The sequence below is a fragment of the Cyanistes caeruleus genome, chromosome 10 (assembly GCF_971803275.1).
Source record: "Cyanistes caeruleus chromosome 10, bCyaCae1.hap1.1, whole genome shotgun sequence".
Taxonomy (NCBI): Eukaryota; Metazoa; Chordata; class Aves; order Passeriformes; family Paridae; genus Cyanistes; species Cyanistes caeruleus.
The window spans coordinates 24137593-24160555 of NC_141710.1; the positions used below are offsets into that span (position 1 = coordinate 24137593).

The window sequence follows — 22963 nt, forward strand, 5'->3', positions numbered from 1 at the left end:
CCTGAGGATGGCTGTGCCGGGAGCAGGGCTTGGAAGGTGCTGGGAACGGTGATGGGAACAAATCCCAGTCCATCAGGAGCATCTGCACAGCTGAGCATCCTGCTGGGAAAACTGTGGGGTGCCTGTGCCAGTGAGCTCAGGGTGTTTACCTGGAGGTTCTGGGATAAAGGGGCCCCAGGAGAGCTGGAGAAGGATTTGGGACAAGGGGGAATGGCTTCCCACTGCCAGAGGGATTTTGGGAAGGAGCTCTCTCTGTAAGAGAGTTGCCATCAGACAGGACAAAGCAGGAGCCTCTGGTCTCTGAGGATCACTTTGCCTGGCCAGAGCAGCTGATTAAAAGTCAGCTCTGATCCATCCTTTCCTGGTTTTTCATTAGCACAGTGATCATGCTTCTCCTGCCAGAGTTGCCTGTGCTTTGCAGGCGTGGAGCAATGGTTCTGCTCCCACAGCACACACAGAGCACCCAGAGTTTATCTGCTGCTGTGCCCCATCCCTGCAGCCACCCTGGTCCCCTTCAGTCTGTTCCAACCTCCCAGTATGGCACTGCCTCCTTTTCCTTGCCCTTTTCCCCTACCCTGCACCACAAGCAAGGCCTGAAGGAGTTCATCAGCTCAGCTCTGAACTCTTTTAAAGCCAGAGTCCAAAGCCAAACGGCACCACGCTGCTGTGGTGCCCAAAGCTGGGCCACAGCTGAGCCAGGCCTGGCCACTGGAGAGGCCTCAGGGGAAAGGGGCAGGAGGAGGGAGAGGTTTTGGGGCAGAGCACAGGGCAGCCCCTCTCAGTGCCCACAGTGGGGCCGTACAAACCTCCCCGAGGTCACCAAAACCTCCGAGGCAGGACAGTCACAGCCAGCTCAGCACACAGAACCAGGGCCTGGCACGCTGCAAACACTAACACAGCCCAGGGTCTGGTGAGCTCTGAGGCACAGCAAACACAAACACAGCCCAGGCCTGGTGAGCTCTGAGGCACGGCAAACACAAACACGGCCCAGGGTCTGGTGAGCTCTGAGGCACAGCAAACACAAACACAGCCCAGGGTCTGGTGAGCTCTGAGGCACAGCAAACACAAACACAGCCCAGGGTCTGGTGAGCTCTGAGGCACAGCAAACACGGCCCAGGGTCTGGTGAGCTCTGAGGCACAGCAAACACAAACACAGCCCAGGGTCTGGTGAGCTCTGAGGCACAGCAAACACAAACACAGCCCAGGCCTGGTGAGCTCTGAGGCACAGCAAACACGGCCCAGGGTCTGGTGAGCTCTGAGGCACAGCAAACACGGCCCAGGGTCTGGTAAGCTCTGAGGCACAGCAAACACAGCCCAGGCCTGGCACACTGCAAACACGAACACAGCCCAGGCCAGCACAGCAGTGCCAGGCAGGGTTGACATTCCCTTGACTAGGCTTTTCCATGGGGACACATCACTGCCGAGGGACCCTGACAGGCACAGGGCAGGAGCTCTGCAGGGAGCCGGGGCAGCAACCCCAGGAGCTGCTGCCAAACCCAGCCCATCCCTGCCAGCGGGTTCTCCTGGCACAAGGAGCTGCCAGCCCAGCAGGGGATGGATGGCACCTTCCTGCCAGACAGGACATGGCACAGCCACGGGGCTGGTCACCCCCTCTGCTCCGGGACAATTCCAGCCTTGCTTCTCCTGCCACTCTGTGCCTGCTCCTTCCTCATCCCTCATCCTCCCCCATCACCCACAAGCTCAGAGCCCCCGTGCCCAGTGGTTGAAGGGCTTTTCCCCTGGATGAGCTCAGAATTTTTCCTGGTGGGCATCAGCTCCGCAGCTGATGGGGCTGTTCCAGCTGCACAGAGACCTGGAAAACTTGGCTTGAGTGCTGCCAGTCCTTCCCTGCCTGCAGCAGAGGGGAAAGCCCCCCTGGGTATCACATCCTTGGGGCTCAAAGGCTCCAGTTCATCTTCCCTCTGTAACTCATTCCCATTCTCCACATTCCAGCTCCTCCGGCTCCACAGCAGCAGCTCAGCCCAGATGGGGACCACACCTGGCTCCCCACAACCCAAACCCACCCCAGCACCGAGTCCTTCACCCAGGGCAGAAATGCTGCTCAAAGAGGCACTCCAGGGCTGTTGCAGAGCTGAATATGTCTGAGTTAATTGTTTTGCTAAATGTAATGGGCTCGGGGGCTGACACCAGTCTGTGCAGGACAGGGAGCCACCTCATCCAGCCCTGAGGACACACCCAGAGCTGCAAAAGCCTCCAGCTCCTCAAATCTGGGGGAAACCCCATCATTTTGCTTGTCAGTCACTTAACTGCAAGCAGATCATGGGCAAAACCAAGGACATCCTACAGAGATGCATCTAGTTGGAAGTGCTGGGTAAGGAGAGCTCGTTCTGCGGCCAAAGAAAGCACCAGGGTCCAACATCCACACAAAAGGTCAAGGTGACAATTTCTGGGCTTCAAGAGCCCTGTGGTTCAATGTCAGAAAGTCAAGAAGTGACACAAAGGGAAAAAGGAAGGACCAACACATCCTGCAGCAGCACAGAGCTATCTGGGATAAAACCTGACAGCAAAAAGACAGGGGGAAATATCCCAGGTTTTCAAGACTCCTTTAACTGAAGTTAGCATTACACACATAATCCAATCTCCAACAGAGGCCACATTACAAGGAAAAATCCCCTGGGATTGGGTTTCACCCTCCCTTGCTCCTGGAAAGTGGATGCTGCACAGAATCCTGCCTTAAACCAGCAGTGCCCACCCTAAACCTCTTTCAACACAGGGCAGCAGTGAGGATCTTGGAAGACATGGAAAATTCCCAGTCCTCCTTTTGCCTCTTCCCTCACCCCCTGCTTACTTCATGGTTTTTTATGGGAATTTGGAGTTGAATTATTCCCTGGGAAGGGTAAGTGCTGACTGTGCAGCCAGAGCTGAAGGAGAACTAAAGGAATCTGTAATTTATATATGTACATAGAGATGTGGGATGAGCCTGGAGCAGAGAGCTCCCAGGGGAGCGGGCACAGCATCCTGGGGAGAAAGGAGAACTGGAGAGCAGGGCCCAGGGGAGGATGAGGCACAGCTCTGGCAGACAAATCGAGGATTTAGGGGAGAAAGCCCAGGTGGGAACATGTGTGTGACCGCCCAGCCAGCAGAGCCCTGCAGGGGGACACCGGCACTGCCCAGCCCAGCCATTTAGATGACCCTGTCAGCAAAGGAGAGAAAGCAGGGGTAAAACATCCCTGCAAAGCACCACGTGGCAGGAATGGGGCTGCCTCCTGTGGCACAGGGCAGAAAACAATTGGAATTGTGTGGCTGTAATTAATCCTGGAGCAGGGGAATCGGGGAGAGCCCATCAGTGGCAGTGCTGGGACACTGGGCTGAGGGACCCGGGGGCAGGAGCTGTCCCTGGCCCTGCAGAGCCACCTCCATCCTCCCAAACACAGCCCAGGCACAGGGCAATCCCCTCTGCCCCCACCACTGGAGGGGAAGGACAATTCCCCTCCTGAGGAAAAGCTCTGTTATCCTCCCGCACTCACCGTGCATCAGCCGAGCTCCTCAGAGCACAGCGAGCTGTGAGAGAGCACAAACCCCACACAGGGACACGACCAACAGCCACCCCCTTCCCTGGCACAGATTTATGGCCTGAGACTCTTGTGCTGCTTAATTACCTCATTACCCTAGACTGGTTCCTGTGTCCTTCAGGGACAGAGCAATTACAGCACAACAGTTGTGTTTATCCAGGTGGGGATTTGCTGCCCTGCTGCCCTTCACTGTTTGGAGAGTTTGGGTTTGGCCACTTCAATCAACTCCCAAATCAGCCCAAACCTCCCCTTCCCTTCCAGTGTTCCCAGCTGGAAGGGATCAGGATAACCATCCTATCTGCCTGTTTATCTATTCATCTATCCAGCCATCCAGCTATTGATTTATCTATCCATCCATCTATTGATCCATCCATCCACCCACCCTTCTGTCTATTAATCCATCTCTCCACCTCCCCATCCATGCATTTATTCATCCATCCATCTATCAGAAATGAGACACAGAAGGAGAGAAAGGTTTTTTTCCCCCTATGCAAAACCAGAAGTTTTAAATAAAATCTCTGCAATAACACATACAATGACTAAAACATTTTTGAGTCCACACCCACAGGAGAATCACCAGGCTTGGGAGAGCTCCACAGAATTCAGATAAAGCTGTTTTTGGTTTGTTCCAAGCCTGGTTTCAATGCCCTGAGCCTGTGGTCGTGCCCACAACAGCCAAACTCTACCAAAATAAAACCTGAGGGGATGGTGCCTGCACAGCAACCTGGAGGCAGGTGACCCCCAGGGGACCCCTCACACACCCCCTCAGAGGTGGGGGGATACAGCCAAACTGGGGAAATCGTGGCACAGTTTTCCTGATATAAACTGCAGAGAGTTTGTCTTATTGCTACAAAAATATGAAAAAATATATATAAAAAAAAAAGTAAAAAAGTCACTGTTCCTGACGCTGGTGGTGGGAAAACAACGTTGCTTAGAAACATCCCCATCAGGGCTCCAGAACCGCTCCTTTCTGTGCAGAAAATGAATAAAATATGTAATTTATTCCCTGAAAAAAAGGCTGTTTCAAGAGACACCAAAATCCTGATGAAAGCAGAGACCCTCCCCATTTCCCTCTCCCTCTGCAGCTCATCTGATGTCCCTCAGCTGGCACCTGTGGAGCGGGGACAGTGACACACCTGGCTTGGCCTTGACTCCAGCCCCATCCCTGGCTCCTTCAGGATGACAGCAGAATCCCAGAATCCCAGAATGGTTTGGCTTGGAGGGACATTAAAGCCCATCCAGTGCCATGGCAGGGGCACCTTCTGCTACCCCAGGTGGCTCCAAGCCCTGTCCAGCCTGGCCTTGGACACTTCCAGCTTCTCTGGGCAGCCTGTGCCAGGGCTTCACCACACTCTGAGACAAGAATTTCTTCCCAACATCCAATCTAAATCTCTCCTCTTTTCATTCAAAACTCTTGCCCCGTGTCCCAGCGCTGTCTGCCCGTGTTAAAAAGTTGCTCTCTGTTTTTTAGCAGCGTCCTGGGAGATGCTCAGCCCGTGCTGACACCTCGGGTACATCCATTTCTCCCCATCCATCAGGCTCAGGCTCGCAGGGAGCCGAGGCTGAGCCCCACGGAGATGCTAATTGATGCTGTTAATTAACTTGGGCGCTCTCCTGCTCGCAGGGCTGGCTTTCCCAAAGCCCTGCGGATCTCAGGCAATCAGGAGCTGCCCCTCCTGGGCAGGCCCCGGTGGCTGGAGGCTGTCTCCGAGTGCCGTGGGTGGGAGGAGAGGCAAATAATACTTTGTGTCTCTCATTTTGGGAACAAAACACTTCACAACACGCCCAGCAGCTCGAAATGACTGCCGGTACCCACGGTGATGGCAGCGATGCGGAGCCGCAGCTTTGGGAGGCTTTGGGGCTGTCTGAAGGGGACATTTCCCTGCTGGGCAGGATGGGGTTAAACCTCAATAATGCCAAATAAAAAGGGTGGGTTCGAGCAAACCCTGCTGAGCAGCTTTCCTTGCTCCACCCTCCTGCTTGGCCCTCGGAAACATTCCCTGTTCCCAAATGGAATCTGTTCCACCCCAGCATGACCCAAACAGCTCCGGAGCATCCACGAGAGACAGCCCAGATGAGATGGGCCCGTCTGTGCCCACAGTGCCACCTCGTCCCCACGGTGCCACCTCATCCCCATGGTGCCACCTCATCCCCACAGTGCCACCTCGTCCCCACGGTGTCACCTCATCCCCACGGTGTCACCTCGTCCCCACGGTGTCACCTCATCCCCACAGTGTCACCTCATCCCCACGGTGTCACCTCGTCCCCTCGGTGTCACCTCATCCCCACGGTGTCACCTCATCCCCACAGTGTCACCTCATCCCCACGGTGCCACCTCATCCCCATGGTGCCACCTCGTCCCCACGGTGTCACCTCATCCCCACGGTGTCACCTCATCCCCACGGTGTCACCTCATCCCCACAGTGTCACCTCATCCCCACGGTGTCACCTCGTCCCCTCGGTGTCACCTCATCCCCATGGTGCCACCTCATCCCCACGGTGTCACCTCATCCCCACGGTGTCACCTCGTCCCCACGGTGTCACCTCACCCTCACAGCAGCCTGTGGCCCTGGGACCTTCGGGCGCTCAGACCAAGACAGCACATCCAGCACAGGTTCCTCGTGTGGACACAAGCCAGGACAGCTCCAGGCCATGAAGCTGCAGCAAACTCAGAATCACAGAATGTCCGGAGCTGGAAGGGACTCCAAAGCCTTCCAGTCCAGCCCCTGGCCCTGCACAGGCACCCCAACAACCCCATCCATCACCCCTGAGAGCCTTGTCCAAACGCTCCTGGCTTGATGATGTTCAGATATTTGGGCCAAGCATCAAATCTCAGGAATTTTTTACCTCAGTTCTCAACTGATGAGAAGCACAGATAAACTCGCAAAGCTGCAGCAGCTGGACCAGCGTAGGTGGCCCAACTTGTGCGAGCTGAAAACACAGATTTCTTCCCTTACTTGAGCACGTGCATCCTTCACTTTGCTCTGGCACTCGCTCTGACACCTGCACTGTGTGACTGTGCTCGTGGTTGCTGCTTTGCAAACTGCTGTGTGATCTCCTACCTGTTACAGAAATAAAAGAGAATTTGATTTGGATCACGTGCTCCTGGAGCAGCGCTGCTTTCCTGCTGCCTCAGGGTAGGAGGAGATGGATCACAGAACCCCAGAACGGTTTGGGTTGGAAAGGACCCTAAAGATTATCCCATTCCACTATCCCAGGTCACCCCAAGCCCTGTCCAGCCTGGCCTGGGACAGTCCCAGTCCGTGACACAGCCCCAGCTGTCCCTCTGTGCATCTGCCTCACCTGCTCCACACAGGAGCAGGGATGTTCAGGATGAGGTCAGGGGCAGAAACCAGGAAAGTGCTGCTGGTGGAATAACTGCAGAGCCAGAGCAGGGCGGTGCTGAAGGGCTGGGGAAGGGCAGGGGAAGGCAGGAGGTGGCCCCTGGGCAGTGGGCACCCGGCTGGGCCACAGGAGGGGCAGCCAGGCCGGGCATGGACGGCACAGGGGATGGCACTGAAGGGCATCCAGCCCCCGTTCCCTGGCTCCCTCCTCACTTCCCAGCTCCTCTCCCGTGCTCCTAGGGCCACCGGCTGCGTAGGTGGTCGCCTCAGCTGCAGCTCCCCAGCGTTTTCCTGCACGCTCACACAAGTTGCAGATGACGCATTAAAATGGAGATAAGGCAGAGGAGATGGGCCTGAGCCCAGCGGGGCACAGCTGTCCAGGGCTGTAGAGCCGTGGGGTCAGCGGCTGGGGATGGTTTGGGGCCGTGCTGGTGGTTCCTGGGCTCCGGGGAACCCATCCCAGCTCATCCCAGAACCCTTCCCACGGCGCTGCCCCCGCCGCGCTTCGTCACCGGCCGACCCCGGCAGCGAGAGCAAAAAACTCTTTGTCATTCTGCAGCGAGGCTTTTAAAGTGCAGGATTTCAAATGTCTGAGGGGATTACGTTATCCGTGCAAAAAAAAGCCTTGATGGAGTTGAGTTAGTGCCAGAAATGAGAGGAGCGGGGAGGGCTCCATCCCATCCGTGCCAGGCGTGATCCGCAGCCCCCACGGCTGCTGGGGATGGACACGGAGCCACAATCCCTGGCACTCCTCCTGCCCTGCCCTGCTGAGCACACATCCCACCTCTGGGAAATCAGCACCCCTGGGTGCCACCAAACCCCACGGAGCTGGCAATCAGAAATGCCATTTGCCCTCCTTTCTGTGCCACTCACACTCAGAGAGGAAAAGCCTGACAGGAGGGTTCCCTGCCCCATCCCTCGAGCTGCCTGGGGAAGCATCAGTCACTCAGCTGAAGTGGGTGAAGAAGCTGGAAATGAAAAATAGGTGTTGTTTCCATAGGCAAGAGAGGCTGATTCTGACACAATCCTGAGGGTGGGGAAGGGGGAGGAATGTGAGCAGCCCCAGGATAACTCTGAGCTCTCAGCACAGCCCAAGGCAGCTCCATCCCATCAGCACCCGGGAGCATCAACAGGGATGGCCCAGGAAGGGACAATTTATCCTTGCTACAATATTTAGGTAAAGGCAACTTGCAGGAATTGTTATAAAAACAAGCAGCCTGAGGTAGGGAAACAGCTGGGAAAAATAATGGAATTTATGTTTTAATTACAGTGCGGGACTTTTGCTTTTTGACAGAGAAAATATATATTTCTTTTGTAAGATGTGAAGAGTTGCTGAGCAAGGGCCTGGAGTGAAGGATAGGAGGGAATGGCTTCCCACTGCCAGAGACAGGGGATGGATGGGATTTGGGAAAAAATAACCACGTTGGACGGGGCTTGGAGCAACCTGGATAGTGGGAGGTGTCCATGCACATGGAATCCCTTCCAAGCCAACCCACTGAGGGCTGGTTTGATGGCTCTGAGAAGCAGCTGCAGCAGTTTCCCAGCCAGCACAGCTGAAGCTGTTTGTCTGTGTCGGTTTTTATGGCCAATTCAATGCCAAAAAGAAAATATAGGTATGCCATAAAATTTTTATGACTTCATCCTCAAAATATCTCCAAAGCAGCTTGTTTACACAAAGGGCACGTTCTCCTGGTGGCTCTCAGGAGCTCTGAGAGGAGAGCCCAGCTCTCCTGCCCCGTGCACAGACCCCATCCCAGCCTCTCCACATGTTGCTTCCAGCTGGATTTAAGCTGCTGTGGGCCCTTCATAGATTCTCATCCCAATCCTGAATTTTGTAACCAAAACCAGGATAAACCTGCTCCAGCTTCCCTCTGAGGAGCTGCCAGGGACAAGGCACCAGGACTTCAATGGGGGCATCCAGGAGCTCAGGATCTTATTTTGCATAAGCTTCCTGCTTCTCCTGCTTCTCAAACCCCGTGTCCCACTGGTTATTTCTGTTCTGGGCAGAGCTTTGCCAGTAAATATCTCCCAAAAGTCGTTTGCACAAAGCCCTGAGGACACACCTGGCCAGCCCAGGGAGGCATCAGAACACCGGGCCCTGCTCCCCACTCCCTCCTGCCCGAGCGAGTTTTGAAGGTGCTACAAAAGTAGTTTGAGAAACAATTCCAATACATTTGGACGCCTCGATGAGCAAGTCCCACCCAGGGGCATTTTTGTTTCCTCAAATACAATTAATTTCTTAACAAACACATTCTACAGAAGGCGTTTTGTAGCGTTAGCCTGAAATAAAAATAAGCACGCTCAAAGTTCCAATTGGGTTTTGCCAAAGCAGCCAGGCTAAAATAATACATTTTAAATGTCTTAAACTGTGCACTTCCCAAGTAATTAAATTACAGCGCTCCTGCACGACGGCTTCTCTTCCATCCATTTAAGCATTAGATTAAAGTTGTCAGGCAGCCTTTAGATGGAAAATCCCAGGCTGCAGGGAAGGCTTTGGGAGGAGGGTGCAGCGCGCTGAGTGTGAGCAGCCGTGGGGCAGGGACCTGCCACTGCCACCAGCAGCAGCCCCAGGGAGGGGACAGACACCCCCTGGCACTGCCCAGGGAGGGGACAGACACCCACTGCCACTGCCCAGGGAGGGGACAGACACCCACTGCCACTGCCCAGGGAGGGGACAGACACCCACTGCCACTGGCACTGCCCAGGGAGGGGACAGACACCCACTGCCACTGCCCAGGGAGGGGACAGACACCCTCTGCCACTGGCACTGCCCAGGGAGGGGACAGACACTCACTCTGTCACTGCCCAGGGAGGGGACAGACACCCCCTGGCACTGCCCAGGGAGGGGACAGACACCCACTGCTACTGGCACTGCCCAGGGAGGGGACAGACACCCACTGCCACCAGCAGCAGCCCCAGGGAGGGGACAGACACCCCCTGGCACTGCCCAGGGAGGGGACAGACACCCACTGCCACTGGCACAGCCCAGGGAGGGGACAGACACCCACTGCCACTGCCCAGGGAGGGGACAGACACCCTCTGCCACTGGCACTGCCCAGGGAGGGGACAGGCACCCACTGCCACTGCCACTGCCCAGGGAGGGGACACAGGCCTGGGGGACAGTGCTGGGACAGCCACTCGTGGGGCATGGGGACAGAGAGCTGCAGGTGATGGGGACAGCCACCCATAGGTGACACGGAGAGTCATTCATGGGTGATGGGGACAGCCACCCATGGGTGACAGGGAGACTCATTCACGGGTGACAGTGACACCCACCCACAAGTGACAGAGACACCCACTCAGAGGTGACAGTCACACTCTCCCATGGGTGACAGTGACACTCGCCTACGGGTGACAGTGACACCCACTCATGGGTGACAGTGACACCCACTCACGGGTGACAGTGACCCCCACTCACGGGTGACAGGGACCCCAGCCGGGCCGCTCCGTGCCTTTGCCCCGCCCGTGCCCCTCTGCCGTGGGCGGCTCCGCGGCTCAATCCCCGCAGCTCCCCTGCATTACTTAAGAGCATCCTTAAAATCTCTGTTCTGTCCGGGCAGCGCAGAGCCTCCGGGCCGTGCTCCGGAGCTCCGCCTGTCCTCGGAGCGCGTCCCGCTGTCCCCAGGGCCAGCCGGGGCAGGGCTGTCCCCAGGGCTGTCCCCAGGGCCAGCCGGGGGGGCAGAGCTGTCCCCAAAGCTGTCCCCAGGGCTGTCCCCAGGGCCAGCCGGGGGGGCAGAGCTGTCCCCAGAGCTGTACCCAGGGCTGTCCCCAGGGCCAGCCGGGGGGGGCAGAGCTGTCCCCAGGGCCAGCCGGGGCTGGGCACCAGAAGCCCCCTGGCTGCAGGGATGCCCGGGGTGGGCAGCGCCCACAGCAGAGACGCGGCTCCATCTGACACCTGGAACAGGAGCTCCATCTCCAGCCCAGAGCCCCGTTTAGGGTGGAATCAGGGGATTGTTGAGGTTGGGAAGAGCTGCAGACACCGGGGCCAGCCCCAAGGCAGCGGTGCCAGTGAGGACAGACCCTGCCCCGGGCTGGGAGCTGAGGAATAAATGTGTGTCCAAAGACAAGCCTGCAGAACGATGGGAGGAGAGAAATCCAGACCCCAGCGAAGCCCGGCCTCACCTCGGAGCTGCAAACTCCCGGGGAGCCACTGGGAAGGTGAAAGCAGCACAAATCAGCAGATTTTGTTTACTCAACTGGTTCCTTTTCCTTCCCCTCTGAGTTATTCCTGCCTCCTTTGTAGCCATTATAAGCTACAGTCCTGGGGGGAAAAGCATTGTGAATTCAGCGTAAATCCATTCTGTTCACTGGATTAATCTTAATTTGCAGCAGGAAAATGAAGATCAGACGATGAGCCATAAAAGTCAGCTTGATGTGGAGAGTGCTGAAACAATATGGAACTTGATACCAAAATAATTGTACCATTTGCATGCGAGAGCTTAAAACTGCTCATAATTGCAGCGAGGCTTAAATAAACCACAATTTCCGAAATATGTGAGGTGGTTATTATGGTTAATGCTTGGAAAAAGAATCGCTGGGGGAAAAGACACAGCTCCTGGAACAGTGCTAAGAAATACCTGCTGCCACCGACACCCCTTGGCAAGCACAAGACTTAACTCCAATTCCCAAGGGAATTCTGCAGCCCAAGGTGACCCTCTGGGGGAGTCAGGACACCTCGTGCTTTGCAGGGCCATTCCAGCGTCAGTAATACCCCGATGGCACAGAGGGAATCTGCATTTTAATAAAAGCATTTCTGCTGCCAGCCCCCGGCTGACCCGGGCATGTTCAAAGCAGTGGAAGGATGCGAAGGCTGCCGGTGCTCACACGGCTCAGCCACCCCCGAGGGCTCCGCAGGGCTCCAGCCCCTCCCAGCCTGGGATTCCTCCTCTGGAGCTGCACCAGGAACCCCTCCAGGAACGGCTGAGGGACGTTCCATGGAACCACAGCATCATCGCACCTTTGGACTTTCAAGCCCACCCAGCGCCACATCCATCCCAAGCTCTCCCTGTCCCAGGCTGTTCCCAGCCCGTGTCCAGCACTGCCCACGCTCACAGGGAACAGTTCCTTCCTAAAATCTACTCTGAATCTCTCCTCTTTCCCAGGGGATGAGGAAGAAAGCAAACTTTACTTCTCAAGGTTTATCTGCCCAGAGCACCTTTACGTAATTCCGGTGTCAGCAGCTTTTCTTCCACAGATTCTTCCTCCCTGTTCCTCCACCATCGCCAAATGCTCAGCTCCCCCCAGATTCGAAAATAATTATGGGGAGGGAAACAACTCTTTTCCGCCCTCCCTTCTTCCCGCTTTGTTCCCTCGTTTTTCAGCTCTTATCTTACAAACGTTAGTAACACTTCTCTAATGAGGGCACATCCTCACCCCTTTGGGTGGGAAGGATGGCTTTCCCCTCGGGGGATGGGAAACCTCGGGGTTTCCTCTCCTCACCCTGCCCAGGCTCCCTGCAACATCAACTCCACCAATTTGCCTTTGCAGATAAATTTTTTTTGTTTAGGCTCGCGCCGGAGTTAATGGTCAAAGCTGCCTCCATCAATTATGGATGAACACAAATAGATAGTTGTTCTCTGTAAATTGGGTCCCTCGTGCCCATGCGCCAGCAGGGCTCGGCAAAAGGGAGATTTCGGACTTGCTGACAGCCCCAAATCGGCCCCGCAGCGGCGGAGCCCGGCACAGCCCAGCACAGCACAGCCCAGCACAGCCCAGCACATCCCAGCACATCCCAGCACATCCCAGCACAGCCCAGCACATCCCAGCACATCCCAGCACAGCCCAGCTCATCCCAGCACATCCCAGCACATCCCAGCACATCCCAGCACATCCCAGCTCATCCCAGCACATCCCAGCACATCCCAGCACAGCCCAGCACAGCACATCCCAGCACATCCCAGCACATCCCAGCACATCCCAGCTCATCCCAGCACATCCCAGCACAGCCCAGCACAGCCCAGCACATCCCAGCACAGCCCAGCACAGCCCAGCACAGCCCAGCACAGCCCAGCACATCCCAGCACAGCCCAGCACAGCACATCCCAGCACATCCCAGCACATCCCAGCACATCCCAGCTCATCCCAGCACATCCCAGCACATCCCAGCACAGCCCAGCACAGCCCAGCACATCCCAGCACAGCCCAGCACAGCCCAGCACAGCCCAGCACAGCACAGCCCAGCACATCCCAGCACATCCCAGCTCCCATCACATCCCAGCTCCCAGCACATCCCAGCTCCCAGCACATCCCAGCTCCCAGCACAGCCCAGCACATCCCAGCTTCCATCACATCCCAGCTCTGGGCACATCCCAGCTCCAGGCACATCCCAGCACATCCCAGCTCCCATCACATCCCAGCTCTGGGCACAGCCTGGGCAGGGAGCAGGCTCCTGGGGAGGTGGGGCACTCTGGACAAGGTTGTGCAGCGCTGCAGCTGTGATGGAAAGGGGCTGGTATCAAAGAACTTGGGAATTCTAGAATGGCTTGGGCTGCAAGGGACCTTAAAGATGCATCCCACCCCCTGGCATGGGCAGGAGCACCTTCCACTATCCCAGGCTGCTCCAAGCCCTGTCCAGCCTGGCCTTGGACTCTTGGCAGCCACAGCTTCTGTGGGCCCCACCAGCCTCATTGTAAAAACTGCTTCCTATCCATAATTTTAAGTCTGAGAACAGCCAGGCTGGTGCCAGTCTCACTTTGAGAAGTTGTTCCCTGCGGCAGCAGCGCCACATCTGAAATAACCCCCAGCACCAGCATCAGGGCTGGATCCACTTCACTGAAAAGAATTTTAAGGAAGATCCAGCAAATTAGGCGAGAGGAGAACCCTGGCTGGGACCTCTCCATGGTCCAAAGGAGGTGGAGAGCCGGGCTGCCGTCCCCGCTCCCTGCCGTGCATCATCTCGGGGAAGCAGAGCCACATCCTTTGTTTCCAGCAGCGGTGCGGCAGATTGCAATTTCCGAGCGCTGCAACTACATCGTTTTCAAAGAGAGGCTTGAAGTGATCCCAGATATGCCCCCCGAGCATCTGGGCAGGCAGTGGGACTGAACCGGAGCATTAAAAAGGATAAAAGAGAGCAGCCCCTCTGCCCGCTCGCCTTCCGCAGGAGGAGGAGGCGATGGCCGGGAGGTCCTGTCCGGCTCCTGCCACAGCCCGGCTCCGAGGATGCCAAACGCAAAGCTCGTTTTGCAAAGGCAGAGCCGAGCTCCGCTCAGGTGAGCGCCGCGGGGACGCACCTGAGTCCTCGTATTTGCAGCTGTTCCCCGGCGAGCGCCTTTATTCCCGTAAACTTTTGCCTTTCATATTCCAATTCGCTGCCAGAGCTGGAGAGGGGCCAGAAACATGTCACTTGGTGAAAAGCCCCCGAGCTGGCTCCTCTCCCGCCCCCACCCTGTCACAGGCGTAGTGTCTCTCCCTTTTACATAACGGCAGCGGATGGGGAGGCTGGCAGCCGGGGGAGGCGCATCCCGGGCGCATCCCGGGAGCTGCGGGGCAGCCCTGCCGCGGGGGCGGCCGCAGCGCTCGGGGGCGCACGGGGGTGGCTCTCGGTATTTTTAGCGTCGATCGAGGGCCAGCGTGGCTCTGGTGGCATTTGGAGCAGCTCACGCTGCAGAGCTCGGCATCAAGGACGTAATTCAGGCAGAAAATGAACCGGGAAGGACTTCAGCTTCAAATGTGAGGGAGCTGAGGACTTTGCAGAATTGCTGTTGCGGCCGCCGGGAAAAGGCTTCGGCTTTGGATTTCCCTCGGGCTGAGGAATCGGTCCCGAGGTGAACACGAAATTCCAGCTCCGTTGGTTGGGAGGCGCTTCCCCACCCAAAGGTTATCGCGACTCAGCAGCGTCGCGCTGAGCCCGAGGGTTACTCAGCTCTTCCTCCAAATCCCCTGCGCTGCTTCTCTTGGGGGAGAAATCAGCTCTGCACACGGAGAGATTCGCCAGCAGAAACAGAGATTAGTCATAAAGATAAAACCTCAGCCTTGTCGCCAACGAGCTGCTATTCCTGGTGCAACTCCCAGGTCTGGGGCAGACGGAGTGCCGGGTGTGAGAACTCCGCTGGGACAATCCACCCTCACTCTCCAAAGCTGCTCCAGGAATAAGGCAGGAAGGACTCGCAAAGGCCCAACTGTGGAGGCTGCAGGAGCAAAGAATTGCGATTCCCCGGGGTGTTGGTACCCTGGGAGAGAGCGCTGGGAGCCCGGGAAATCAGGATAACTGCTGGCAATCTGCACACGGTGCCCCTACAGCCAGGGAACACGGCTGGGGGCAGATCCTGCCTGAGGGACACCACACAAGCATGGCTTGGGGCAGCTCCTGCCTCTGAGGGACACCCCACGAGCATGGCTTGGGGCAGCTCCTGCCTCTGAGGGACACCATCAAAGACTCCTCTCCCACAGATAAGCTTACGGGGAAACTGAGGCACGATGGGGCTGCCAGAGGGGTCAGGGGTCACAAGAGCAGCTGGCTGCCACTGCTCCACTGGGAAGGTGGTTAAAGGACAGGTTACACTGATTTTGTGTGTCCTGTCTTCAGACTGGACCCTCGGCCATGGCTCAAACCCTGCCCTCCCCATGGCCAGGCCAGACTGCAGCATCTGGGAGCTGGGATCCCCCTGGACACTGCCCCTGTCAGGACCCCCCTGGACACTGTCCCTGCCAGGACCCCCTGGACACTGTCCCTGCCAGGACCCCCCTGGACACTGCCCCTGCCAGGACCCCCCTGGACACTGCCCCTGCCAGGATCCCCTGGACACTGTCCCTGCCAGGATCCCCTGGACACTGTCCCTGCCAGGATCCCCTGGACACTGTCCCTGCCATGCCACCCCCAGCCCCCATCCAGCTGGGAGCTGGCTCCAGGACACGTTTATTACCCAGCATTTCTGCCCTGGCTCAGGCTCACGGGGAACTTCTGCTGCCAGCCCCAGCCCAGGAGGATGCAATGTCCCTGCTGAAAGTTGGTCACAGCTGAAGGACAGGACGGGCAGCTGGAAAGGCCGAGCTTCCACTCCGGCTAAGCCTCCCAGTCACTGATCAACCATCCAAGCACACCACAGAAAATGACATCTGAGCACCCCAACCACGCTGCTTCCAATGTGTGCAGCTCCTGGAGAGTTCACAGTGACATTTTCCTGCAGGATCCCCCTGCGCTGGCTGCACCACGCCTGGATCTGAGAGCGGCTGCTGAACCCACAGTGGCTTTGCAGCCACCCCAGGACCCCAGACCCAGCATTAACACAGAACTGCAGCTCCCCTGGCAGGTCTGGGGGCACAGGAGCCCTGGCTGGTAGCCCAGGGGCTGGAAACCAGCAGGATGAAGCTGTCTGGAGCCCCATGCCCCGCAGCCTGCCCATGGAGCCCTCCTGTGCCAGCTGCCTCCGCCAGCAGCAGCTCCCCCTCGGGCACGGGCTGCCGAGATCCCAGGCTGTCCCCTTCTCCCGGTCCGAATGTCACCCACTGGTGGCTGCAGGGGACACACTGGACAGGCAAAAGCCAACACCAAAGGCACACAAATCCTCACTTGCAGCCAAAGGCAGGACAGAGAAGCTGATCAGAGAAGCTGCCCACACTGAGCACTTCACACCAAACTCACAGCCATTCCTTGTTTTTCCTGCCTAGGTTAGGAGGAATAAAAACCTGCGAGAGGCAGGAGGCATTCCATAAGAATGCCTGAGATTTTGCTTTCTGCATTTGCCTAAAATTGGCTTTGATCTCATCTTTGCCAAGTGAACCAGGTGAGAAGTCGGTGAGCCACCCCCACGGTGGACTGATCCCCACGGCAGACGCCTCTGCTCCACACAACACGCTGCAAACCAACTTTCCCTGTCCAGCCCCAAGCATGCTTCGCTAATTGATTTTTCTGCTCATTAGCACCGATATTAGTTACATTGAACACTTAATAGGAACCATCTTAGCACCACTGGCACAAATTCACAACGTTGCATAGAATCTGCCCGAGCGAGCGGGTTTTTGGTATAAAATCCCAGATACATATCCCTGCAAAAGCATAAACACCCCAAAGCTTCCCAGTTATGCCCAAGTTTAAAAATCTATTAATAACGCGAGCAGAGAGCTCCTCTGCAAAACCAGGTGCATCCAGGCAGGCAAAGTAAAGAGCTATTACAGTGCAAGGGAACAAAGACCGAGACCGTGCCCATACCTATATTTCATGCCCGTTTGCTTTGCGGTGGATTCTTTTAATGAAATGTGATGCTGCGGGGTAAATGTCCCCAAACTGCGAGCGATAATAGCCACTGTCCGGAATTTTGCCCGGGCTGCATTCACTACGTTCGGGGTCGTGGTGTTCTGCTTGCTGATGAGCCTGTCTTCACCATTTCTCTTCAAGTTGTGGTCTGTGCAGGCGATGGACACTTGCATCGCGCCCGCGGTGCCCCGGCCGGGTGGCGGGCGGACCCCCGGCCCCGCAGGGGCTGCAGCTGCCCGGCACGGCCGGCAAAGCCCCGACCTGCGACTCCCCGAGCTCCGGGGGCTCCGGGAGAGCCTCGCTGCGTGCCCGCGCTGCCTCCGGCTCCGCAAGGCGAACTTGCCACGGCAACGGCTCGGGGCTCACTCCGGGCTGTCGGCGGCGATGCTGCTGCTCAGGCAGAAGCATCCATCCAGTCAGGTGCTGCCGGAGCGCCGCTCCCTCATGGTGATCGCTCCGCAGCCGCTCGGTGTCTCTGCAGCCTCCCGGCCGCCGCTTTTAAATCACTGCGGGCATCCTGCGAGCGCTGGACCGCCAAGTGCTGAGCAGGCACAGCCGAGCCCCGTCCCTAAGGAGCGGCAGCATCCATCGGTGTGTCCTTCGGCCAGGCGCAGCAGCGCTACCTCCCACCCATGGCAGCCCGCCGAGCGCTGGCAGCGGCTCCGCAGCGGCCCCGGGATGCCCCCGCCAGAGCCTGCGGGGAGGATGGCGAGGATGGGCGGGATGCGATCCACCGGCCTCCTTTGTGCTCGGGGGGAAGGCAGGCGATTCTGGCAGATCCGCCCGGAAAAAATCGCTGCCGGCGTCGCTAAGCGAGGTCTTCTACAGCGGGCGGCAGCTCGGTGCTAAAATGGGTTAATTGTGGGGGAAAGGAAAAAGAAAAAAACTGGGGGGAGGGGGAGGCAAATCGCCGCTCTCCGGTGTGTAAAGGAGGGAGATAACACGTTAATCCCGTGTTCCTGGCACCCGGAGCCGCCGCCCGCAGCCCCCGGCTCACAGCGGGGCCGGGGTTAATCCTGCCCCGCCAGCATCGCCAGCAGAATGAGCCGCAGCGCAAAGGCTTTGAAGCAAAGGCATCCCCATCCCTGAGCAGAACAACCCATCCCCATCCCCATCCCTGAGCAGAACAACCCATCCCCATCCCCATCCCCATCCCCATCCCCATCCCCATCCCTGAGCAGAACAACCCGTCCCCATCCCATCCCCATCCCATCCCCGTCCCATCCCCATCCCCATCCCCATCCCCATCCCCATCCCATCCCATCCCATCCCATCCCATCCCATCCCCACACCCGGCTGTGCCCGGAGCCTGGCCCTGCCCGTGCCGCCTCTCCCGGGCGCTGGCCTGGGGCACCGCGGGGACCCCCGGGCTGAGGAGCTGCCCAGGCGGGGCTGGGAGGGTGACCAGCTTTGGAGGCCCCCCCAGGACCCCCGTCCGTCACTGTCACCAGCAGAGTGGCCCTGGGGAGGGCAGTGGGTGGCCCTGGGTGCAGCCCCACAGCAGAGGGTGCCCGTGGGTGGCAGGGTCACCCGTGGTCCCTTTCCCACCCAGCACAGGCCACGGGAAATGGTCCAGAGGGGCTCCCCAGACCCCTGTCCTACACCTGCCCTGGCTGTGGGGGGCTGGGGCACCTCCGGAGCTGCCGGTGCTGGCCCCCCCTGCAGTGACCGGCCCGAGGCACCCCGGGGGGGGGCGGCAGCGGTGGCAGAGCGAGCTGGGGGTGCTGGGGGGGATCACAGCCCGCTCTGAGCTCAGGGTGACAGAGCTCTGAGCCCTGCCCTGCGGCACACCACGGTCTGTCCCCCCTCCATCCTGCCGGGGATGTGAGAGCGGCTGGGGGGCAGCCAAGGCCACCCAGCACCCCGGGACAGGGGACGAGCTTCTGCCGCAGCTCCTGTCCTGGTGGCACATGAACAGGTACCCAGCGCATCCCTTTGAGGATGGAAAGCATTAAATCCCAACAAAAACAGTTCCCCAGTGGTATTTTCCCAAAGAGGATTAACAGTTAATCACGCAGCAGAGCTGTGAGTGGTCTCCTTGGATCACCCTCAGGCAGGGATTTGTGGGGAGCAGGACCCCGGGAGAGTTCCCAGACCCCTCATCAGGGGCAGTGCAGACCACCAGCAAACCCAGCAGAGGGGGCATCGGGGGGCACAGGACATCCTCAGGGTCTCCTTGGGACTGGAGGATGCAGCTGGAGCATTGCTGGGAGCCCAGGGCAGGACCTGGAAAATCCTGGAAAAACCTGGAAATATTCCCCTCTCTGACAGCCTCACATCCTCTCGCTGGGCTCGGGCATTCCCAGGTGTGTTTTACCTGTCCTGGACATCTCTGGAGAGCCCCCACTGCGGCCAGATCTGCCAAACGCAGAGAGCTGGTACTGGGGATGAGCCCAGGTCACTGTCACCAGGTCCTGATCACCACCCCCATCACCAGGGCTGCCCTGAGGCACCAGGGGAGGCCCAGGGCAGGGGACAGAAAGGGACAGTCACCTTCTGCACTGGCACATTCCACAGAGCATCTTACCTCAAGCTGCTTAGCTTTGGAGGGGTTACAGTCTCTCCACAGAATATGTACTTAAATATGGGATTTATTTCATTTCCCCGAGCAAGATAATCACTTCTAGAGTAAAACGTTGGAGTAACATAATTCTGTATGATGAAAATCCTGAGCTTATAGAACAGGAGGTACGTGACAGCCCTGGCAGAGGACAGCCACGGGCCCGGGCTCCCTGTGACACCTCAGTGCCACCAAACCACGGTGACAAGATGCCCGGTGCCTTTCCCCCTGAGCGAGACAACAACCGCTCATTAAACAACTCGCTCATCAGGCAAATGAGCTTTAACTCAGCTGCTTGTGACCAGCCTGTGACCCCCCAGCCCTGGAGCCACTGCAGCCACACCGGGGGACAAGCCAAAAGCCACCAGACCAGCGGGAGCTGCCTCTACACAAACACATCCCTGGCCCCAGAGCTGCCCCGAGCCCAGCAGGGACAGGAGGACACACACACCCCCAAACCTCCAAAGCCACAAACGCTTCGTGCAGCCCCGCTGGGATCCCTGTGCAGGCTGAAGGGGCCGTGGGGCAGGCACAGAGCAGGGGGTGAGAGAAGAGCCCTTCCCGGAGCTCCTGCAGGGACTCTGCTCCGGGGGCAGGCTGCAGCACGGCTCTGGCTGCAGCCAGAGGAGGAAAGATGCTTCTGCAGCCCGAAAGATGAACATGAATCAAGGTCCTGCAGTCTGGGCTGCGTGAAACCTCGTGAGCTGCGGCAGCCCTGGCCCAGCACGGCCGGAGCTGAGCACACTGATTGCTCCTTCCTTTTTTAAATTCCACCTCAGAGCGGAGCTCCTTCGAAATACGATGCCAAGTCTGGCTGGAGATTCTGCTTCTCGTGGCTGCAGCCAGGGGCTATTTACCCTCCCTGCCATGGCAGGGCCTGGGGACTGGGTGGTCTTTAAGGCCCCCTCCAGCCACAGCAGCCTGTGATTCCTGCAATCCAGGTAATGATGCCAACCCAGCCTTGTCTAAGCTCTTTATCTGGAATTCTTCCATGCCAAGAGAAAACAACAACTGAATTTTGCAGCGAACCTGCAGCAGTGCCCATGATGGAGGTGGTGGCTGCTCCATCCCTGGAAGTGCCCAAGGCCGGGCTGGACAGGGCTTGGAGCAGCCTGGGACAGTGGAAGGTGTCCCTGCCATTGCAGGGGTGGAATGGGATGGACAATAAGATCTCTTCCCACCCAGACCAGTCTGGGATTCTGTGATCAATGCCAGAAGCAGTCCCTCTGCTCCCAGTGCCGGAGGGTCCTGCCCTCCCTGTGCCAGAGCAGCCCCAGGCCCGGGGAGATGCAGTAGGATGGAACAGTCAGCGCTTCCAGGATGGAGACACATCAAAAATCTGGTTTCAGCCTTCCCAAGGAGAGGTTTAACCATGCTGGACACTCAGACAGGCGCTCAGCGAGCCTTTGCCTGCAATGCCCTTGGATGGAGCAGACCTCAGGAGACTGCCCAGGGAACGCTGCTGGCAGTGCCATGAGCCAGGATCCTTCTCCAGAGCCTGAACCCTCCCAGCTTTCCCACCCAAAAAAAGCCTTTCCTTATCCACCAGCCCAGAGCTGTCCACAGCCCCAGAGCCACACTCCCCAAACCCCAAACTGCAGGCAGCAGCCTCTCTCCAGGACCCAAGCAGGATCCCAAATCCCAGATTTCTCTGGGTAACTCTGCCTCAGGGTGCTCCCTCCTCATGTCCCAGTAACATTTTATTGGGCTGTAAGAGCTGTGAGGACAAGCCCAGCCCCTGCTCCGTGCTGGGGAACAGCTTTCCCGCTGGGATCCTTCCCAGGGATCGCAGCAGCTCCTCACATCTCCCGAAATTGGGCTGATCCGGACACGGGTGAGATGAGCTGGGCTGGGGAGGCCGCTCCCAGCAGGGTTTCCCTGGGATTAATCCCAATTAAGAGCCAGGACGAGCCTCTCCAGCCCCTCAGAGGAGGGGTCCCACGGGCAGCAGCAGCTCCAGACCTGCTGGGGATTTGTGTCTCTTTGGGGTGCAGCTGAAGCCAGGAATGGCTCTTTTTGATAACGCTGCTGGAAGCTGCGCGAGGAAATGAGCCACAGAACAAAAGCTCGGCGCTTATCGAGCCCACAGCCATCACATTTCCGCTGGTTTCACATCAAAAACTCCATTTGCATTTGTAATTGCACTTGAGGAAAACTGATCAAAATTGCCATTAAATGGTTTTTAGTTAAAAGGCGTCGTTCTGGCAGGTTTTGAGCCAGGCTGGGGGCAGTGGCTCCAGCCCAGGGTTCCTCTGATGCCACATGAGTTGTGCCATCCCCAGGAGCAGCAGCAGCTCCGAGGGCTCCATCACCTGGAATGGACCAAAGCTGGGAGTGAGACAGCTCCGAGCCACTGCTCTGCCAGCACGGGGCTGAGGCTGGGCTGGGATAAATCCAGCACCACAGCAGCTGGGGCTGCCCCTGCATCCCTGGAAACATCCCAGGCCAGGCTGGACACTGGGGTTTGGGGCAGCCTGGGACAGTGGGAAGTGACCCTGGAGGGGCTCAAAGGTCCCTCCCATCCCAAACCAGGCTGGGATCCTGTGCTGCTCCAAATTCCTGCACTAACTCCCATCCAATCCCAACCCCTGGGTGTCCAAGCCCCACCTGGGTGTGGGAGCACCCCCAGCCCCAAGGGAGCCCCGAGGAGCTGTGCACATGAAATAAATCATCTGTGACACAACAGGAAAGAATCCACGCTGGGACCCAGCCCGGAGCTCATCAGGCTCCCAATCCAATTAACTGGCCACTCATCCCCGTGGAGAGAACACCCCCCCACGGTGCCTGTTGCCCATTAGCTGCTGGATCCCTGCTCCAAAGCAGGTAATTTAATTTTTCCATGCTATCTATTCCATTTCTCAGCTGACTGCAAGCCAGAGCCTCACATGAGGGGCTCCAGAAGTCACCATTAAATTAATGTACCGTGCTACACTGAGCACTTAACAGTCTTTAAGGTCCTTTCCAGCCCAAGCCACTCTGTGATTAAATATGATTAAAACACTTTGAGCTGCACGAAGCTCCACCGCCCAGTACAAGAGGGTTTTCTGTTTTATTCCCCCTGGGAGCCCCTGACATGGTGTGCAGTCACTGAGCCTCCATCCCAGAGCTGAGGAGCATCCCCAGCAGCAGCAGCAGCACCCTCAGGGCTCTTGTGCCAAGAAATGATTCTCCCTTCTGCCATACTCGTGTTCTACACCCTGCACACACAAAATGCAGATTTTCCCCGTGTGCTCCGCATCACCTGGTGGATAAATGTATTCCAAATAAAGCTCAGCCCAAGCTGTGTTCTCCCAGCTTGGCTGTGCTTGTTGAATAGTAGATTTTAGGCAATTAT

At 57.8% G+C, this 22963-nt stretch overlaps 1 protein-coding gene and 1 long non-coding RNA gene across 4 annotated transcripts in view; one reads left to right on the forward strand and one right to left on the reverse strand.

Moving 5' to 3' along the window:
* KCNAB1 (potassium voltage-gated channel subfamily A regulatory beta subunit 1) overlaps positions 1–22963 on the reverse strand; it is a 57105-nt gene that overhangs the window by 24814 nt on the left and 9328 nt on the right. Inside the window, exon 1 of one of the 3 annotated variants that reach the window (XM_023932735.2) lies at positions 17025–17342. The exons of 1 other annotated variant lie outside the window; for it this stretch is intronic. In XM_023932735.2, the coding sequence (XP_023788503.1) occupies positions 17025–17242 (218 nt within the window). In that variant the 5' untranslated portion in view covers positions 17243–17342. Of the gene's footprint in view, positions 1–14106; positions 14216–17024; positions 17343–22963 lie in introns of those variants that run through there. One more of the 3 variants, XM_023932736.2, reaches the window with a different exon arrangement.
* LOC147651386 (uncharacterized) lies at positions 437–4066 on the forward strand. The gene is made up of 2 exons (XR_015274235.1): positions 437–1036; positions 1243–4066. It is a non-coding gene; the product is annotated as an uncharacterized LOC147651386 (long non-coding RNA).